Source organism: Dipodomys ordii, unplaced genomic scaffold (assembly GCF_000151885.1).
Source record: "Dipodomys ordii isolate 6190 unplaced genomic scaffold, Dord_2.0 Scaffold72, whole genome shotgun sequence".
NCBI lineage: Eukaryota > Metazoa > Chordata > Mammalia > Rodentia > Heteromyidae > Dipodomys > Dipodomys ordii.
The window spans coordinates 3,121,216-3,144,089 of NW_012267288.1; the positions used below are offsets into that span (position 1 = coordinate 3,121,216).

General features: G+C 35.4%; 1 protein-coding gene across 1 annotated transcript in view; it reads right to left on the reverse strand.

Moving 5' to 3' along the window:
• Positions 1–9,744: 9,744 nt before the first annotated feature.
• Positions 9,745–22,874, reverse strand: part of Hdac9 (histone deacetylase 9) — a 679,511-nt gene continuing 666,381 nt past the window's right edge. Inside the window, exons 25-26 of the mRNA XM_013024045.1 lie at positions 17,840–17,987; positions 9,745–9,985 (exon numbers count right to left, since the gene is read on the reverse strand). Of these exons, the coding sequence (XP_012879499.1) occupies positions 9,946–9,985; positions 17,840–17,987 (188 nt within the window). The 3' untranslated portion in view covers positions 9,745–9,945. The remainder of the gene's footprint in view (positions 9,986–17,839; positions 17,988–22,874) is intronic.

Below are 22,874 nucleotides of genomic sequence, written 5' to 3' on the forward strand. Positions count from 1 at the left end.
AATGCAGGTAAATACAGCATCTTGGTAATGAATATAGAAACAAGAATTTGATAAAATGGTATTATCAGAAGGCTGAGAAAAAAATTGACAGGTAACTTACAATTCTATACCCAGCCATTATATCATTATAGTGAGGCCTAAAAAAAGAATAATTCATCCTGCTTAGGCACAGTGGGAGATATATTGCTGAAAGAAATAAAATTAGTAGGTAAAAAAAAATCTCCAATCTCACTGCAACACTATAGTAGTAAAAAACTAGAAAGAACACAAGGCCACAGACTGAAAGAGGAGTTAAAGAAAACATTGTACAATGGAATATTATTAACCCATAAAATAGTAAGTATCATTCATAAGGACATGGATGAAAATGATAAGCATTACTCAATTGAAATAAGCCAAACACAGAAAAATGAATGACTTGTAGAACCTTAAAACAGTTGATCCTAGAGATGTTCAGAGTTGAATAGTGATTAAAAGAGCCTGAGAAGAACAATGAGGAGAAAGGTTTAGAGAAAAGTTGGCCAATGAGTACAAGCAGCTAAATTGAAAAAACAATTCCTGTTGCATAGCAGGGTAATTATAATATGTTCTGTATTTCTGAATAAATGACAAGGAAAGATAATTTACCATCAAATAAGGTATTCATACTTGGAAAGACAGATAAGCCTGCCCTTATTTGAATATTATAAAATATATACATGCACCAAAATGTCACTTGCATCTCATGATAGGCACCTAAATTTTTATGCAGTAGAAACATAAAAAATTAGAAAAGAAAATAATATGAGTTTTATTATATCATCTAAGCCTCAATTTGGTCATCTATTCTATTACTCTCATCACAGGAACATAGTAAGATTTAAATGATGGCACAAGAACAATGTTACATAACTAGCCATTCATATATTAAAAATATTTAGAAAAAAGTCCAATTCAAACATTGAATAGAAATGGAGAAAAATAAAAATAATGCAGTCACACACACACACACACACACACACACACATATATGAAATGACTTCATTTTGCAAGGATATAAAACCTTTTACATTTTGTTAGGAATCAATTTTCTTTTTTTTAATTTTATTTTTATTATTTTTTATTGTGAAAATACTGTACAGAGGGGTTACAATTCCATGGTCAAGATAGTGAGTACATTTCTTATCAAGCATTGTAGCTTCCTCCTTTGTTTACCCTTCCCCGCCCCTCACCGAATCCTCCCCCCAGCCCACGTTGTAAAGTTCATTTTCGACATGACAATTTGTACTTCTCATTGTTGCAACAGGTCCACCTGTATCCTTATTTAACTGACTTGTTTTTCCCCTTCCCCTCCACAAATTATATCAACATCAAATACAGTGAAAGCAGGGGTTATACTGTGGGGGAGGGACATACAAAGCAACAAAGAAATAATCTTATAATTGCGTTAGAAACAAATGTGTGAAAGAAAAAGCATTTAAAATACATATCTTAGGGTTCATGTTCCTAACATCACCTTATTTGACCTTTTCTGCTTGACTCATACATATACTAGATATTGCAAATAAGGGAAATCATGGGATCTATGTTTCTTTGGGATTGGCTTACTTCACTTAATATAATTTTTTCCAAGTCTTTCCATTTCCTAACAAATGGGGCAATGTCATTCTTTCTGATGGAGGCATAGAATTCCATTGTGTATATATACCACATTTTCTTGATCCATTCATCTACTGAGGGGCATCTGGGTTGGTTCCATATCTTAGCTATGGTAAATAAGGCTGCAATAAATGTAGTTGTGCTGGTAGCTTTAGTGTGGTCTTGTTTGTAAACATTTGGGTAAATGCCCAAAAGTGGGACTTCTGGGTCATAGGGGAGCTCTATGTGGAGTCTTTTGAGGAACCTCCATACTGCTTTCCAAAGTGGTTGAACAAGTTTACACTCCCACCAACAACGTAGTAAGGTTCCCTTCTGTCCACATCCCCTCCAGCATCTGTTGTTATTAGAGTTCTTGATTTTTGCCATTCTAACTGGGGTGAGGTCAATTTTCAAAAACAGATCATCAACTCGTTTTTGAAATTTTCACTTTCTGTTATTTAATGAAATGATTTACTTTAATCAAATCTTAATTTTTTTATTGTGAAAATATCGTACAGAGGGGTTACAATTACATGGGCAAGGTAATGAGTACATTTGTTATCAAGCATTGTTGCCTCCTCCTTTGTTTCCCTAAATTTTTTAAACTTACATTGATTTCAAAAATTTATCTATATGTATGTGGGATTATGTCATTTTAAATGGAGTATATTACCTTCAGTGTGGAGTTTATATTTTCTAGGTTCACTAAGAACTTGGCATTTTGATTTAAGATAAATTTGATTTAAAATATTTCTCGTAATTTCTTGAGCTTCTCATACATTAAAATCAAACTGTCTTTCAGAATCGTGTTTGTTTATTCTTAGGACATATGAAAGAATGTCTTTTCCACAGTGTAGATTAGATCACATAAGGAATGGTCATCTGTAGTCCCAGCTACACAGTAGGTAGGAAGATTATAGAAAGATTATAGTCCAAGGCTTGATCACTGCTAAAGTGTGAGACTCTAGCTAATAACTAAAGCAAACAAGGGTTTGGAGTCATGGTCCAATGGTAGAGCCTGCCTGGCAAGTTTAAAACCCTGAATTCAAACCCCAGTACTGCCACACAAACAAAGAAAAAAAAATGAAGTATTAACTATTTTGATCAACATGGAGGACCATGAGAAACAGCTATAATAAAGTTTCAGTAGGACCATCAAGTCTGGAATCACTTTGAGTTCAATTATCATGAAGCACTTGTTAATCAATGAAACAAATATTTCAGGTTTGTATTTTCAACTGAAAACTATTCTTTTGAAAGATTGGTGTGATACTGGTTCGTCATTTTCTACTTACACCCCATTGTTTCAAATTCTGTCTTTTCACCATGGAAACTTACAAGAAACAACCATGAAGTAACATTTGCCATTTGAAAAATCTGATTAAACCAAAGGTATTCACTATTGAAATCCACTCTAGTCACCCATTCTATCTCGTTTACTTTCTCTTAGATGAAATATTACTATCTTTTTCTCAAAGGAACGCAAACCATTATCCATTGGAAAACAGTCATACTTTAGAATGTTAAAAATTACAGGGGGGTTATAAAACACAAAAGTAAGTATTAGTCTTGGACTAGATTTCAAAAGTTTGTGGAATACATGTTCTAAAGATATCTTAGGGCTCTTGACTAGATTAAAGTAAGATGTTGAAACAGGGAAAGGAAGAACTGTTTTGTAACTTGTACTTGCTGTATAAACTTAGCCACAATTACCATATCCATTTAACATGATAATTTAATAAAAATATTAAGGATAGCAGAGACAAGAATATGATATATTTTAAAGATTAATCATAGATTTTTAGTAAAAGAATACATTGGATAGATAATGTACACCATTTGGAAAGACAGTAAGTAAGGCAAAGTATATGTGGGTGAAAATTGAATCCTGTCTTACTAACTCTAACAGTGGGTGAGGCTTGAAGCTATCATCTGCAAATGGACATAATTGCATCTATTCTGTAATATTCATATGATGGTTAACTAGAATTCTAGTACAGTTTTCAATACAGTAATAGTAGAGACTATAGTAGGCATTTAATTTAATTTAATAATTTAACTTAATTTAATATAGCTTCTATTATCCTTCATATCAGCCAGTAGACAGCATCCAAACCAGTAATTCTATTTTAATTTACTTTCCTTGCTTTGTGGATTATTACTTCATCATAAGGGAAATTTACTTGTAAATCAATGTTTTCATTTCCGCAAAGTTGAATAGTATGTCACAGTCACTTATAAGTAATAAAAATTTTATTTATTCAACAAACATTTGTCAAATATCTTGTTGCTGTGTGACGGTAAGCATCAAAATAAGAACACTTTTATTTCAAATAGCTTTTATTCACAGAGGACTAGAGGAAAATCTAATTCAGTAGAAAACACAAGACAAAAAAGCGTTTTTCATTCATTCTGAAGAAGGGTCATGATATTAACAACATCAACAATAATTTGAGACATGACTGTGTGTTTTCAAATACAGCAGCAACAAAAAAGGAATCAGAGAAAAGGTGAACCCTGTGAGCATGTTCAACAATTGTACAGTTATTGTTTATTGATCCTTTTTATAATCATTCTGCATGTCTGGGAAAATACACTGGAAGCACAACTTTTAGATGTTTGGCAGCATATCTTTTTCTCAGCAGCTTGAGATGACAGATCTTGGTGAATGCTAGCCAAAAAAAATTAGGGTAAAACCACTGGTGCACAGACAACAAACTGATCTTATTACAGAAACAGATATCAGAACACAATAGAAAAGACACATTAATTTTACCATAAACCAGAAATTCCAGATTATTGGCACATACATCAAGAAGCCTGGCCTAGTGTTTAATCACAGAAGTAATAAATATTGGTTTCCTGCTGATTTCCACCTGATTTGAAAATATTAGGAACTTGCTTTCAAATTACACTAACTGCCAGCCCTGTAACTTATGAAATGGCCATTTGTATTTAACAAGTTTGCAATCCTAGCAGCCATTGAAAAAGTAACTTATATCATGTAGTTGTTGTGGAAATAGAGATGGACATTTCTTATCTAGAAAGAGTTTGGTAATCTTACAAGTTAGAGGATCAAAGAAAGATGTTAGAAAAAAGAACTACTAAAATAAAGCCAAAAATTTGCGTACATAAGGAAGCAGAATCCTCCTTACTCAGATGTATAGAATTTTAACTATTTGTTGTTACTTCATTTGCATTCAACTTTATAGATATAAAGACAATAGCCAGATATTGCTGCAATCACTCTATTAATTGTAACAAAATTACATCTCCAAGAAAGGTCAACTATAACAAAGGATAAAAGACATGACTACAATGTCCCAGGAAATATTTGATTAACCATTCTTATTATATTGATGTTGTTGCTTGTTCTTAATGTGCTTAATGCCTAAACAAGTAAATAGAATAAGACTCTTTAATTGAAATGTCTGGAAACATTTTTTATTTCTGAAATATATTGATTTAAAAATTCCCCTTAGTCATTTCTTTGCTTCAAGTGAGTGCTTATGATTGTAGGTTCAACTCACAATAACATCTTGCAAAGCAAACAGAAGAAAAGTATGGGTACAACTGTCTCTACCCAAATACTAGCACTACACAATTGAAGAGATTTTAAAACTATATTTGAAACATGTATTTATCTTAATAAAAGCAAGTGCCAAGCTTCAATTACAGACCCAAACACAAGAACTTTGGGTGTTTTTAAGATAAAAATGATCAAAACATAGTCGAGTGGTACTTGACATAGGAGAGATTAAATGAAGTAAACTAACTTGCAAAAAGTAAGCTCAATGGCAATCTCAAAAAAGAAATTGTGAAGTTTGTTTCTGCCTAGAAAACATAAAGTAGAGATTTGAGATACCATTAAATGTATAGATGTGGCAATTTGGTACTGGAAAACAGGAGAAGCAGAAAGATTGGAAAGAAAACGATCAATTAGAAACATTGGCACAGTACAGTGAATTGCTTAGTGTTCCAATTGAGAACTAAGGAATTTTAAGAAATTGTTACAACTCATTGCCTTATCATTGAGAACAAGTCCAAGCAGCTCTAGATCAATAGTCGAGGGCTGTATAATCTAGCTATATACGGAATATTAACAACAGATTCAGCCTTTGCTTAATATATTACACAAAACCTATAAGAAATATCATAGATTAAAAACAAACTGTAGTTAAATGGGAGGAATCAAGTTCTGTAGTCCTGTGTGTGTTCCATGCTCACTGGATGTTTTTATCCTCTGGTCACATGACAATCATGCACTCCTTATGAAGGATTTAATGATGCAAAGCAAGCTCATAAGAGTTAGGAGTTAAGAGCCATGATTTTCAATGTAAATATACTCAGAGAAAGAAGCCACAGATAAGCACTTTCATATTTCAGTGATAGTGTTGATGAAGGTGATGAGATACTTCAGAATACTTCTATTAAAAGACCATAAATAGTCCATAACACTGCTAGAAACGAGAAAATAATTGTGTCCTAGGGGAACACAAGCAATTTGGTGGTGATCATGGTCATGTTGATGATCAGACAATAAAATGCCTTCACTTCTTAGCATAGATCATCTGTTTTTCATTTCTTGTGAAGGCGAAAATACTCTCTTTTTGGAGATAGCCTAACAACAGGTGTTCTTTTCTCTTTCTCTCTTTCTCTCTGTCTCTGTCTCTCTCTGTTTCTCTCTCTCATTTTCTCAGCATGAAAGTGATTTCATTCCTGAAGCAGGAAAAGAATGCTAAGATTGATACTGCTAGAAATGGCAGTATCAAATTCTGACACAATGGTTATTTCAAACTAAGAATGAATCACTTTTAAGGCAGAAAATTTGCTTGTTTCTTCTGGGGCTATTAGATTTGTCACCACTGAGACAAAATGAGAGTAATTTTAACAGGAAGAATAGGAAAAATGTTTAAATAAATTGTCCTAAATATAAACGCTAGGCTTAAAAAAAACCTAGAAGTTTAAAAGTGCTGATCTAAGAAGAAATTTCTCCCAGGAGACTTTCAATATGATCATTCTATTTTACTTCCATATGGAGTCTGTAAAGACACCCAGTAAATCCACAGGCTTTGCAATTGACCTCTAGAAATAAAACAGGCCTGAACTATTAGGAGAGACCCAGGCCATAATTTCTGAAATCTTTGTGGGAGATGACCCATTTTCAAGGCCACCATGTTTTTTCAGTAAGGGGAGTAAGAGATGGGCATGTGGTTATAGTCAGCACTAAGGGCAAGATTTTTCTTCCTAGGAATGGAAATGCACCTTCTATGTGATGTTTTTCAATAAATGTTTAAATCCATTTTCTCCAAAAGAGGATTTATATCTCTACTACAGATAATATGCATGTATTAAAATATATGAAAATATTTAATCTGAGTATTTTTCTAATTAAGCAATGACAATGGGTCCATTTTGCTCAGTATTAAGTAGAAATGTCTAGGTTTTTTTCCAAGCTCAATATATAACTCAAATTATACTGTGTGAGAAAATTGACTTACTAAGTTTTGGTTTTGTATCTATTATGAAATCACTACTATTATTTACTAGTAGCTTTCTCAAAAATATGATTTTTATTCACCATAGATGAGTTAATCTTCAGATAGGAAGAGAGTTCATGTGATTTTCCTTCAAAGAATAGATCAGATGAAGTACCTAACTGGTAATGTTTAGGGGACCATTTTTTCCCCACTAGCCTCTTACTGGGACCCCTTTGGTACATGCAATAAAGTGTAAATATGAGTTTAGAAGTGTAAATGTGAGTATAGAAAAAAACTATACAAATGAAACTGCCCCTCCAGAAAGTGCTAGCCTATTTTAAAAGAAGTGTTGAGAGTCTCAAAAAAATGTTTCAATTCTCTTGCTCAGAGATGTACTCTGATGTAATAGTCTAATCAAACAGTACTGCATTCTGTCCTTACAATTACATTCTGCTGCCATTAATCTTCTCCACAGCTTTCTGCCTCTCTTGATACCCCCGTGACTAGTGTGTATGGTGTCAAATGGAAGGATGTGTGAATAACTCCTTAATGTGTCAAGCTTTAAATCCAAGTGCCCATGGAGATGTCCCAGAGATAGGGCTTTATCAGATAGACGGCTTGGCATAAATCATGGCAGGAACCTCAGTATATTAGTAGCTCATTAAATTTTCATTGCCATCATTTAAAAAATATTCAGGAGGGAGGAAGAGTAGTCTTAGGGATTTATAATTATGAAGATAGTTTTAAAATTTGCCAATTATGTTTCTTAATAAACTAAAGGTAGAGGGTCTTTCGTTTTTTAAGCCTTCAGCTCTGCTATCTGATTTTCCTTAAGTAAATTTCCTCAAGCCATTAACAAAGTAACAAGAGCTTGAAAATACGACTCGTGTATTTTTCTGAAAATGTCAAGAAAATGAAATTTAGGAAAAATAATCATTACTATTATGAGTCTAGATTAACTTAACCCTTATGCAATGAAGATAATTTTTTACCTAATACTGAACTATATTCCATTTCAGATTTTCTGTTTCAAAGAGTGTCTCAAATTTCTAAGATGTTAAACTAAATATTGAGCCATTTTTGTATATGTAATAAAAGTCTTTAAAATTAAAATGGTAATCCTAAAAAAAACCAAATGCATGAAAAATATGGTCTGACTGTATAACAAAAGGGAGTTGTATAATTCTACTTGAGTGAAATCTTTCATCTTTGATTTACAGGTTAGAGTCTGCCCTAACTAGAACCATATTGCTCCATATCTTTCCTATCATGGCCTTCCCTAAAACCTTGTTTTAATTAAGGTTTCTTTCAGATTTCTGAATAAAAGCATGACAATCTTCACTTATGGCTTTAATATATCCTTTGAGTTAGTCAAAGATGTTAAAAGAAACATCAGCTATTTCAAAAGGATCATCCAGATATCCACTATGTAAGGTATTGTAACTTCCCTGTCTTTAGGTGTTGGAGTATACATTGAAATAGAATTTTCAGAAGTAGCAGGAAAAACCTGCTTCTGTAATCATTAGTAAACTGCTTTTAATCTCAGAAATAAATGTCCTTTATCTTTGACCTCTGCCACTAAGGTAAAGTGTGGAAAGCTTAAATTTTGTGTTTATTTTCACAGGAAGGCACAGCTTCTAGGTTCACTCAGTCCAGAGTGACTTCAGGTACACAGTACCTTCATTAACATATTTCAGTGATCATGAAAATTCAGTGACAATGCTTAAGCTATGTTCGCCTCAGTGGTTTAATCACTAACACAACACATGCTGACAAAGCAACAGTGTTAACCTGGAAAGTAAACAAGAGAAATACTCAAAGCCCTTGTGTAACAGGGGGGATTATGAGTGATTTTTAGTTTTTCTAAAGAAAGGAAGGATGAAAGTGTTTGTTTTTAAAGAAGCCACAGTTGGGGGTGTGGGTACAAATGAAAAGGTAAGATAATGCATTTTTGATTGATTTGGAAAAAATTCAGACCATGTTTAAAAACTTACGTGCTTCTTAAAGACATAGACATAAGACATATACTTAGAGGTTCTGTCACCAAGGAATAGAGCCGAGGGACCCACACTGACCTATACAACTGCATGTGAAAATAAGAAATAGATGTTACAGAAGCAGGATATTTCTTTCTCAAAAAAGTGACAAAAAATATTGCACCATAACATACGAGTATGTGAGTTTCCTTTGGTATCTGGCTTTGAGATACAGTTTGCATTATTTTACTGTAGAAAGCCCTACCCTAGGTCCTCCATCTTGACTTCTTCCTAGTTGAACTGTGTGGTAAAAACAAATGCAAAATAACAAAACAAAACAAAAAAGAAAGAAAACCTAAACCCACTGTCATCTGTCTGGAATTGTGACCCATTCATAGCTGAGAGCAAATCCTGTAAACAATTTATGACTGCTAGACAAAAAAATTGCCCAATAAAACACTGATCAGAATGTCAGGAATGAATATGTTTCAGCTTCTGCCGCAAGTTTCCCTGGCTATCGTCGCTTCTGAAGAATTAACAATATCTAATGCCGTGTTGGATGTTCCTAGTTCCATGCTTCATATCAGGGAGTCGGTCTCCCAGCATAAGAAAAGCATGCTGGAAGCAGTTTCTCCCAATCGTGGTTTACTGTAACTTTAGAATCACAGTGGTTAAGTTTCAGGAATCTTTAATGCCCTTTCAAGTCCATCCAAAGAACAAGTGAAGCTGCTGTTCAGAATTTTGTGCCCAGTGTTTATGATCCATCCAACTGTGCCACCCAGGCAGCAGACAAGACATGTCTGAGGGTGCTGGGTGGGGGTGGGGTTACACATGATGTCACACACAGGAAATATCGGGGGAGATTTGGCACTTCATGAGGCCGGCTCCTCTTCCATGGGCTCACAAGCAGCTCTGTAAAAATAAACAGGCAATCAGAATACGGCATAAGAGTACACAATGACATTGTAGGTTTTCATGCATAATCAAAGCTGATTTTTCAGCTCTCTCTGATGTTTATTTGTGTTATTCAGTTATCCATAAATAGAGTTTCTTTCCTAGGAAGTATAAATAAATGTCAAGTGGAAAAACATTTTAGATCCAAGCAATCATTGGAAACGTTCCTGTTTATATTAAAACATGTCAGAATATTTTATAACTCTAGATTCCAAAATGTACATGTTTTGTGTCTAGTGCAGTCCAATAATTTATTGAAAAAATTAGCTATGATATTTTTATTTTCAGAGCAATTGCAGTGATTTCCTATGGAACCAGTTTGCTAATGAGAGCAAAGAACCCAGCTAGCTTCTGGAGGAGACTCACCAGGGCCCTGGTTTTTGCTTCTGTTCTTTCATAACTGGATTGGCCCTCTGCCGGAGGCATTGAAAATCAAATTCTGAATTTGATTAGTAAATCGCTGCTTACAGACCCAACATTTTTATAAGAAACGCACTATGGCAGTGTGTAAATAGTTTTTATTCGGCATCATCTGTGGGGAGTTCTGCTCAGCTAAAACCAAAACTAATTGCTTGAAAATTTATACTTGAGAGTTAACCTTAATTTAGTAACACTTTGAGGGTGTTTTAAGGCAAACTTTCAGAATGATTTTCATTTAGTCAAAAGAACAAATTGCAGCAGGAATCCAAATACATGAGGTATTTGGATTGTCTTAGGAAGTTAGATTACTGGGATCAGAGATGCCAGGATTGAGCTTGAGTGTGAGCACTTCAGTCTGCAACCATTGCAACTGCTACTGTTAGAATCACATTTCTGTAACGCTGTGGTCTCAGGTGTCGACCCTGAGGAAAAACTTGTTTTCCACGGAATTAAGGAAGAGTAAAAAGATATGAAGGAGGATGTACAAACAACAAATAGTGTAAGGCATTAGTAATTACTTCATTTCTGCAGCTCTCTTGCACATACAATCTTGACACATGGCCTGAGAAACAGGGATGTAAGCATCCCTAAAAGAAACACAGTGCATGCAGGATAGTTCTGTCTGGATGATGGAATAATTGATTGGTAGTTTTCATTTTCTCTTGCGTATTGTTTATGTACTTGCCAGGATTGAATAACGGATCCACTTTCATATTACAAAAAAGTGCAGTGTTTAAAGCAATATGTTTATGAAGCACTAGTCATGCTATTTTACTGATTTACAAGGAAAAAAGGAAAAAAATTAAATAGTTGCCATTTAGCTTAGTATTTCTATAGCATTTCATTTAAAACATTGGAGAAAATATATTATCCATGGAGTGGCAACAAAATACGTCAACATTTAAAAAAACAAAGAATAAGAAGCATTATGTATTTATAATATAACATTACCAAGAATTAAAGTTTTAAAAGGTACCACGAGGAAAACCTCCAAACCCTTCAAATGCCCCCTTCTGAAGGCATTTATGCCTGTCCAAGAATATTCAGGATCAAAGGTCGTAAGAAAATGTGTTTACACATGCCACATAAGATAAAAACTATCAAAGTGAGTCATACTTACTAAAATCCTTTCTACCCAACCATTTAAAGAGAAAAAATTTAAATTCAAGAAAACACTTAAGTTTCAAAGCTAGTTTATAAATAAATATGCATACCTTTTTATTATATCTGAGAATGTATGGACAAGAAGTTGTAGAATAATCACATTCATTGTTCTAATGGATACCTAGGCATATTATTCCTAAACCAAAGCCATAGTGAGTTGATCTTTTTCCATATCAAGGACTCAATTGTCTGCAACTCCAGAGTCGGTGGTATGTGGGAAATGCCCAGAGGTCTCTTTTGTAGGGGTCACCTGTTTCCTTTCTGGGGAAGACCTGTGCATTCCCCTAGGTCTAGGCTCTTCTGTGGTGAACAGATATGTCTACATTGCAACCCACTCACTGGTAAAAGCTGAACCTCTTCTGTGGAAGCATGGAGGCTTGCAGTTGAATGTAGCACTTGGAGACATATCTTGTTTCTACCCTCCCCTTAAACTCATTTCCTAATAACCTCATTTTTTTCAGAAACAATCCACTTACTGCTTCTCTGTACTCACTACTGACCCATTCTCCCCTGTGTCTTGCAGCATAGATGGATTGGTACACAGCAATGATTTGGATTTCAAGTTAGATTGTCCATATCTAAATACCAGCTCAATCAGTCTCTAGAATGTAACCTTGAGCAAATTAGTGTCTTTAGAATCCCAATTCTCTCTTCAAAATAAAAATAGGCAGCCCTAATGTCTCTCCAGGGATGTGGGAACAAAATAGGTAAATCCAAGAAAATATGCTTTATAAACTATAAAGTATTCATCACAAAATAATTGCATCACTTGTATCTACCATTGCCACACTCTATCTCTTTTCACTTATCCATAGCTCTCAGCAGAGGTGACATTATTCTTTTTTATTTTTCTTCCAGGGACAAAGTCTCAGTATATAGATCAGGCTAGTTCAAACTTGTAATATTGCTGCCTCCATCTCCTGAGTGCTGGGATTGTAGGGATACACTACCATGCCCAAAAGACATTTTTACTCAGTCCTTATCCCTATGTAACTATTTTATATGTTTGCATACTTTTTAAACATTTAGAAATTAAATTAATGACAGATTATGTATGTGTGTGTGTGTTAAAAATGAAAATAATTTGATGGTGTGCTCAAATCATTGTCTCTATCGTGGATGCCTATCTTTTCATTTACTAGACAAAATCCTGTATGTTCTTCCACTCTGGTTCAGTTGCCCCTAGCTGTTATTTGTTCTCTATTCCTTGTTCTATTTTGTCGTCTTTCATTTTATATAGAATGATGTCTAAATCTTCTCAAATAACTTGCATATATTATCCTGATTATTCATGCTTAATCTTGTTGTAAGAACAAAGCCAATCCTCATCTTCAAAGATTGTGAAAATACACTCCCTTCCATGGGGGGGGGAGGGGAGGGAGAAAGACTTTGTAGATGTGACTAAGGTTTATGGACCTTGGAGTGGTGAAATTATCCAGTGTAATCATGGAAGCTCCTAAGGGTGGCAATCCTTTCTTGCTGCACTCAGAAGAGATGTGATGACTAAGGAAATGTCAGTAAGATAGGAAGTTGCTGGCTTGGAAGTTGGAGAAAGAGGCTATCAGCCAAGGAATGTAAGCAGCCTCTAGGGCTGGAAAAGGCAAGGGAACAGATTCTTCTCTAGAGCCTCCAGAAAGGAACACAGCCTGCCAACACCTTTTAGCCAGTGAGACCAGTGTCAAACGTCCAACCTAGAGAACCTCTCTGTTATTTTAAACCATTAAATTCTTAGTAGCTTTTACAGCAGCACTAGGAAACTACTACAATTCACCAGTACATGAACATTTTGAAGAATGTTAAGCCCGTTTTGTGATTTTGGCTCTCAGCACTTTTGCACGGAGAAATACAAAGATATTTAAAGAGGGATTGAACTTGATGTCCTCACAGGTTCATCCTCATCATTGGAAAATAATCCTGCAATCTCTCCCCACATCTACCCCGTGTACAATTCCTTTCGGCTTTCATTCAACTGTCTTTCTCCTTTAATATATTTCCTTTGCCAAGCCATCTTCATGATCCAACTGGATTATGGAATTTTAGTTAGCCATTATACTCCAAAAATGAATTTTGGCAATGTCAAAAGAAAAACAGATTAAATTGAAAAGAATAAAAGTGATATTGATAATTGTAAACCAATATTTATGGAGAATATCTCTGGGCTGTTAGGTCAGTCATCTAAGATGTATTGCTTTATTATATCCTAGAAATGTTTTTTCTTACTTTAAAACAAGTAAATTAGATTAAAATAGAGATTAACTATTGATCTTTTAGCACAAAATTGAGTATGAGAAGTATAGGCAAGCAGACTCAAGTGAGGAAATAAGAAACAAAGATATGCATCTGATTTTACTTTTGGCTCTATATGTTTCCTGTTTTCCAATTAAGTGCTATTTAATATAGGACAGAGAATTGAACTCTAGAATACAGAATAGAGCATGAATTTATTCCCTGATATACCAAGTCAAGCTTCATATATCCCCCAAAGCCATATTAGGCACTAAAAAGATATAAAATTATGGCCATGGTGCCAGGAAAGAGAAGCTTTCCTTCTTTTTCCCTCCATTCCCTTCCCTTCCCCTTCTCTCTCTCCTCTTCCCCTCTCCTCCCCTCCCCTCTCCTTCCTTCCCCCTACCCTCCTCTCCTCTCCCTTTCTTCTTTCTCCTCTCCTCTCCTTTCCTCTCCTCTCTTCTTCCTTCCTGTTCCTGCCTTGCCCAGCCCTGCCCTGTTCCTAGTACTTTCCAAATCTCAGCCTATTCAACTAAGTCTTTGTTAACATTGGGAGAAAGTTAAAAATACAATAAATTTCCCATGTTTCTTCATTAGATAATGAATTGAAATCATTTATGAGAAAATTTGCAAAAAAAGGACATATAGATGATTAAATAAATAACCACACTCGACTGCATTAAGAAAATTGAATAACATTTACATCACAATTGATGGCTTAAACCTGCATCTGAAAAAATTCTCAGGTTTTGTTTTTGAGTTGCAAAAGGGACATAGTTAGAAATTCTAGAATATAGATATGGCTCTAAAAACTTAATAGTTGATCATGCTGAATCTTACTGCCAGGGAGGACATTTTCTAATTTTCTAGATCTTCAGCCAAGCCTGAGCTGGTATCCAATAATAAGTCTCAGTAGAGTAATGATGAAGCATTTTGAAACAGAGTTAAGAAATGCAAAGAACAAATCTTTTAAAGGTATAGTTTTTTAGCAAATAAGCAAATTAATATTTCAATTTCACTTCTAAACAATAATTAACGTGTGTATGTATATCTGTGTGTTGCATGTGTGTGTGTGTGTGTGTGTGTGTGTTTGTGTGTGTGTGTGTGTTCTGTGTGTGTGTGTATGACCAAGCATACTAAACAATAGCTGGAATAAATGGATCATGTCCATTTAATTTTCTTTGGGTATTTAATTTGGGTCCAACAAGGTTTTGTCTTTCTTTCTTCTTCCCTCCTTCCTTCTTTTTTATCATGTCTTATCTTCTTTTCTCCTTTCTTCTTACTTTACTCCTTCCCCCTTCCTTGCTTTTTTTCTTTATTTTTGTTGAGCAAGCAATCATTTCTTTTCCACTAAAGTCCCTGTCACCTGCAAATTATATTTGAAACCTTTATATCAGCTAACTATCATCAAGTGGATTCTCACATATGTGCCTTTTCCTAATTATTTGGTCTTCAAGGTCCATCAATTTAGTTATAAAATGAAATGGTTCTCTGCACTGTTCCCCCCCTCCACTGTCCAAGAAAAATGAACAGAAAATACTTGCAGTGGTTCTTAGCCAGGAGCGCTTTATCCCTTATTCACTAGTGGTAAGTGAGTCAGATATGAATTGGCCAGGAAAAGAGCTGCCTTACCCAAAATCTTAGTACAAAATGAGTCATCTCACTCCAAACACCAATAGATCCTCCAAAATAACTGGCAAGTATTTCCTATAAAAAGAATCTTGCCTTTACTCTTTTCCATCCATTTAGCTCTCTGATTTTTTCTAATTTTTCAATTTCCTGTGTGCTTATAATATTGCATTCATAATAAAGGCCCAGGGACATTTCCATCCCTTTATCTTACTTTGAAAGTCATTTTTCCCTACCAAGTAGTAGGACAATTCTGATAGCATTCCTTTAGAAAGAGTAAATGCTCTCTCATTCTCTCTCTTTCATCTGCCTGTCTGTTTGCCTCTCTTTCTCTGTATCTCTCTCTCACTCTATCTTTCTCCCTATCCATCTGTGTCTCTTTATCTCTGTCTCTGTCTCCCTCTCTCTCTTTCTGTCTCTTTCTTTCACTCACTCTCTCTTCCTATTTCTTTCTTTCCTCCTCTGTCTCTGTCTCTTTCTTTCTCTTTCATGACTCATTTGTCATCCAATTGAAAGGCAAGAGCCACTTCTAGAAGAATTTCTGTTTTCCTTTGTGGAAAGAAGAGTCCAAAGTTATAGAAAATGTTTCAAGCAAAACAATTTTTCTTCTCACAATGAAAATCAATCATAATAGTGATATCTGCCTAAAACTGATAGATGAACACGAAACAATGAACTTTGAATTCTGCTTTCCCATTCTCTCTTTGCTATTGGATGAAGTTTAAAAATTATGGCAGACCAAAGCTGAGGTCAAATTCCTATAGATTTCCAGGAGCCGAATGCACTGTTTACCTGAGGGTAAACAAATATGCCTTCAAATCCAAGTCTTGCCAAAGTGCTGAGATTTTTCTAATACCAGGGGCTCATTACATCATTTGTTATTGCTAATTATTCTAAGCGATGTAATTTTAATGAGCAAAATAACAATTCATTTCACTTGGTGAAATTCAGCCTCATTTTTCTATATTAAATGGATTCTAAAGAATAGCTATGCTCCTTTTATATCCAATACTAACAGATGTTAGTTTCCTCACTTTTATGGCCCTCTCATGACAGACAACTAACTGTTTTTGGCCTTGGGAATAATTGCAACACCTTTTGGATTATGAACTTGGTTCATGTCTTAGCTGGGAACAGCAGGGGGTTAGTTCATATTATCAAAGATGTAAAATAAGTTTTCCCTTATGCTCCAGACATTATAAGAAAAATGCCTTCGAAGTCAGCAATAGGCAAGTTTTTTCCCTTAACAATGATCTGGTCTTTAAGTGGTTATACTAAGAGAAAATAGTTGCATAAAAATGAAATTGCTTATTCAGTTTATCTACTGCTCTTTGCCAAAACAAGATGTTAAATCCATTAAGCTCTGAGTATCCAGTAAAAGCAAGAAAGCTAGAACTGTTCAAATGTGTGCATTCTTGGGAAACTTGCCAACCTATGCACTAGTAGCAGGATCTGTGTAATTAATGGTGATGTTATTGATGGAGGGAGTCCGATTACCTTCTCAGAAGCAATTTCAGAGTGCAAGCTGGCAAAGCCTGAGCAAAAACTCACCTGATTCACTTTTCCCTCAAGGATATATGACCGTGAAGTCAGCCATAGAGACAGCCAATGCTAAGGTACATTTGTTGTGCCTTTGGTCACATTAACATTAACGAAATTCTCTGTCTATTGAGTGGAACGATGAATCAATGAACATGAAGATGTTCAAACTGACAAAGATTTCTTAAAAAAATAACAAGTCAATCCCATTTCAGATAAACCTTACTTTCCCCCCTAGAAAGTTCCTATGAAGACAGCTTGAGACCAATTCCTTTTTACAATACAAAATAAAAGTCCACTCCACACCTCCTTCCATACTCCTGGGCAGGAAACCACCATCATCTAGGTTTTGGATCTCAAGGAGAATCACATAAGAGTCCCTGTGCCTTTTTGCTGTCTATTGCCTAGTGGCATTATATCCAGCCTCTCATCTCCTCTTTTCCCTTTGTTATATTAAGGATTTCAAAAATGATGAGAGGAAGAAACAGAACATCTGGAAAAATAGGGATAACCAGGGAAAGAAGTTAAGCCCATAAGCAGCGTGTTCCATAATGATCTGTACTAAATTATCCAACAAGGAGTGATTTTTCTCACCATCTATCTCTTCCCTTCTATTTTTCTGTGAGCTGTAACCACATGCACCAAGTCTGGAAGAATGTAGCAACTGAAATTCTCCAGAGCCTAAAGCCTGTGTTATGGCATCTTGTGGCTTTGACAACACAGGTGGAGGATGTGGAGGAGACAGGTGAAGGAAACCCAGGAGGAAGGTCCAGGACTGCCCATGATGAACCCGGATGTGAGTGACCACACGGCTCTCCCACACTGGACTCATACCTGCTGTCTTCCTGAGCAAAGGGTTGTTCCACATCCACCGTGAGGGAGGCCAGAGCAGAAACGGTCTCTGTCTCCTCTTGCAACTGAGTACCAGGCAGAGCACAGCCCCTTGGCACAGCCACCATCCTTACTGACTTCCAGTACTTGCCTAGAAAAAAAAATCCATCATGCTTTATGGAAATTTAAGTTAGGGTGTAGTAATCAGAATACTCTTACAGATCCAACTCGGAGGACTTAAATCTCCATGTTTTACAGCTGTAATTTGGTTTCTTAACTGCTATGATTAAATCTTTTTTGGTCTAAGAATGGTGAGTTGTGAAGTTCTCATATCCCCAAGCCTGCATCTCTCCCATGCTCAGAAGCCATTAAGTGAGGAATAATCCACAGGGTAATGTACTAACCAGCAGACTGACATCTGTTTCTACCACTAAGCAAGCACCATGCCCCCTGGGAAGCTCTCAAGAAACCTGAAAGTAGACATCTCCTACAAAGAATGAATGAATAAAATAGTAAAGTTAGAAATTAGCCCTTGAACCATTAACTTTTTGGGTTTTTTTAAATGAAGTTGGAATATTAAAGGAAAAAGAAAAACGGAGCCATGCCAGCATGAATGGTATGGCAACTTTGCCAGAACAATCAGGTTTGTTAGTCCTGGATGTTCTTTCTTTTCTCAGCTAAAGGGTGTGTACTAGAACAATAATTGATTTAAAACTTTAATATATGCACTGGCTGATGTTGGAATCCATCCACATGTCATACTGATGTTTCATTTTCTTTTTCTTTCTTTTTTTTTGAAGTCACAGAAGGAGAATGAGAGGAAAATAGGAGGTCATTTCATGAATGCATGCCAGTAGGATAGGAAAGAGCAGAATCAAAAACTTCATTGAAGCCACTAAGCTACTTTATGTGTCTATGAAGTGTTGACCAGCTTCACATCAAAGCAGGAGAATCTCCTGAAGTTCTTTCATAACTCACCAGGTTAGAACTATCTGCAGGCTGAAAAGTTGGGCAGGAATATACCATGCAATGGTTTTGCTTATTTAAAACAAGCAAACAAACAAACATCCTGCTTGAGTGTAAATGGCAGATAAACACTGGATTGAAAAGTAAGATGAAGCTGGGTGCCAGTGGCTCACGCCTATAATCCTAGGTACTCAGGAGGCTGAGATCTGAGGATCGAGGTTCAAAGCTAGTCCAGTCAGGGAAGTAAGTCTGTGAGATTCTTATCTCCAATTAACCACCAGAAAACCAGAAGTGGTGCTGTGGCTCAAGTGGTAGAGCGCTTACCTTGAGCTGAAGAGCTCAAGTACAGTGCCCAGGCCTAGAGTTCAAGCCTCATTACCGACCAAAAAAAAAGAAAAGAAAAGTAAGATGATTGGGCTATGCATTCCACTCTTCCACTCTTCCTCTTTCCCTCCTTACCACACTTGTATGACTTACATGGACTTTATTTCTGCCTATTAACATCAAGGATTGCCTTAAAACCCTTCCAAATCTGACATTTTGTGATTGCATACTGCTTCACAAAAAGAATGAATGCCACTTTAGGGAAGGAAACCCAGTTTCTCTGTCCATTCTTTTTGTCAACAAGACTTTCTGACACTGATCACGCCTTTACTTGCTGTGATCATTATTCCAAATGTCTGAGAAGCTCAAGTTTTCATGTGATCCAGATCATTGCAATTTTGTCAACAAATATACAAACTTTTGCAAAAGCAAAATGTGATGTTATGTTCTTGTCACCAAGAAATGCTGGGCCTGGTTGGGACAGCTCTATCAGTTAGCACTGACAATTCTGTGTATGAAAGGATTATGGGCTCCTTGAAGATGAGTAAGTAGAGCACATATTTATGAAAATGACAAAGTTAGGGAAGATCAAGTATTTGAAAGATGAGCAGAAGTCAGTCAACCTGAAGGAGGTGGTGATGCTGGTATATCACTGGAAGAGAAAATGCAGTTATACAGAGACCAGCATCTCTGTAGTATATTTGGGAAGATTAATTATTAGGTACAACCAGAACAAAGAAAGAGTATGAGTCTGGAGTGCAGAGAGACTGTTGTGGTAGGGCTAATTAACACACAGTCTTGAACAACACCAATGAATCTTGGACTTCAACCTGTAGATAACATGAGGCCATTGTAAGGCAAAGATGTATAGAATCAGGTGTATATTTTTTAAAGTTCTTTCTGAAGAGATTATGGTTGATGGACTGAAAGATGTTGTGCATAGTGGCAGGAAGGCCAATTTTATATCTAAATGATAATATCTAAACTAAAATGAAGTGATGAGATCAAAATGAGATGCTAGTGAGAAAAGCTCAGTAAAGTCATGGAACTGTACCACAGCTCACTCTCTAGCATATTGCACCTCTCTCTCAACTTTGACAGTTAAATTGAACTTGATAATTCCATTCTAAATTCTCCATTCCCTTAGATCACTGTGTCATTATTATCTTACCCAAGATTGCATCAAATGAATACTTGAGTTTCACAAATCATTGTTAAATATTGTTTTAGCCTGTGATATTTAGTGTAGCAAATATTTACCTGTAAATAATACTATATATCCAGAGCAACAAAGGCCTTTTATTTTCTATATGTTTCCTCAAGAAGATACCTTTTGGACATAAGAAAAAAATATATCTATGCCTCTATAAGAATGAAAACAGAAGTTATGAATTGGTAATAACAATTTTTAATAAAAATGATAATGACCTTGTAAAATTTATCTATACTTGTGACTAGCAAGAATAGTCTTTAAATAGCTGAGAACTTTTTGGAGAAAATTAATATAAAATATTATGCTAAGTTAAGATTAAATATTAGAAGATTGGCTTTTATTCAAATGTGTAAGTTACTGACTCAGAAACCATCCAAAACTTTAATTTCATTATGGCCTCTCCCAAAGTCTATAAAAACAAAGGAAATATTTGACATTAATAAGGTATTCATAGACCATTATATCTATTCATAAAAGAGAATAATTAAAATGAAAACAGGTCTAATACAGACTGTGCAATATGTGGCCAACTTAAATCCCATAATTTATGAGTTATAATTTTAGATGATGTATAGGATTTGTTTTTTTTCCTTTCAGAAACAGATGTGCAAGAAAATCATATCTATTGACATGGGAATAATAACACCATTAGCACATAAGAGAAATGAACCAAGGTTTACTACTGGAGTTCTCAGGAGTTGCTATTCATAAAGTAAAATATTAGTAACCAGCCACCACTGAGTTGCTCTCCTATGGTAATAAAACTGGCAAAAGATCGTTTTCCATTAAAACTGGATGTGCACACTCCCTCTTCAGTCATATCCTTTATCCTTATTCAATTTCCCACCGTGTAAATCTTCCCACTTTTCAGCGCTTAAAAAAAAAAGACTGTTAACCCTTCATAAGGCTGCATTTTTGTTTCATCTGTCAAGAGTAAAGCAAAGAATGAACCGAGGATAAATGCTTAAAGTGGACATTGGAATGTAAACCATCAAGAGCTAGAGGTGAGAATCATATACATATAGCTTCACAAGATTGGACAGGATCTTGCAGACTTTTCTTTAATCAGACTTCAGGAAAAACCAGACTGATGTTGGTAATGGACAATTTGGAAAAATACATTATTGTTGATGTTTGTGGGGCCCTGAGCTAGAAATAACTTCTTGATCAAAAGGATTTTTTTTTTTTCTGAATCAAAGCCCTATGTCAATTTGGAATCCTCTAGACCCTCCAAACCTTCTATTTCATCACCATTTTGGAAGGCTCAGAGTCTCTCCTCAGACTTTTCTTTTTCAACACCAGTGCCATTTGAATGAGACTGTTTTCACCATTACGCATCATGTTCCCAAAGGAAAAGGAGATGGCACTGACTTATACCACTTCCTGCCCTCTTAAGCTTCAGAGATCATTGAGAGGCTGGATTTAGCTTCTTAATACATTTTACAGGTACATCATTTAAAGCTAAATGGATAAATCTGTCAAGCACTAAAACATCACAAAATGCATTAAAACTGGTGGATAAATACAATGATCAGGGAATATTTTCATCCAAATTGATGCAATCATGAGGTTAAGTAAGGCTACAATATCAATTATATGTTATGGAAACATTTATTGGTCAATGCACATGTGTGTGTGTGTGTGTGTGTGTGCATACACGTGTGCACACGTGCTAATACTGGGGCTTGAATTGGGGAACTTACACTCTTACTTGGCGTTTTCCATTCATGACTTATATTCTACCACTGGAAGCACAGCTCCACCTCAGGCTTTTTGTTTGTTTATTGGAGAGAAGGGTCTGTGGGATTTGATTGCCTTGGCTAGCTTTGAACCTTGATCCTCTGATCTTAGCCTTCTGAATAGCTAGAATTACAGATGTGAACCACTAATGCCTAACTCAATAAATCATTTTTATTGGGACATTCAAAATTTATTTTGACAAAATAAGTTTCATTAGGAAATAAGAACGGCATAAATCATTTATATGGAAGCATGGTAATCAACTTTTTTATACTGATTATCTGAACAATAGAAAATGACATAAGCAGAATTACAGATATATTGCATTTTGTGGCTCTGTCACTCATACAAAAAATCACTGATACTTTCATAAATAATATGAGCTTTTGCTTCAATAGAAGTCTAAACATTTTAGCATTTTTATAAAATTTCAAAGTTCATCAAAATTGAGTTTTCTGGTAAACCAGTTTAATTGTTGTAGTCTTTAATTTCTCTTCTCAAGCGATGGTAATATTATTGAGAAATATTTTCCCTACAACTACAGTGCTCTCTGACAAATTCAGACAAATCTCTGCTAAATGCAGAAAAATTTCAATTCTAGTTTTTAAAATAATGAAATGACTTTTTCATCATCATCATAATTTTTTCCTTTCAAAGTAAAACAAATGAACAAAAATGAAACTTCTTTGGCAAACTTTTTTTTTTTTTGTCGGTCATGGGGCTTGAACTCTGGGCCTGGGCGCTGTCCCTCAGCTCTTCAGCTCAAGGCGAGCGCTCTACCACTTGAGCTACAGC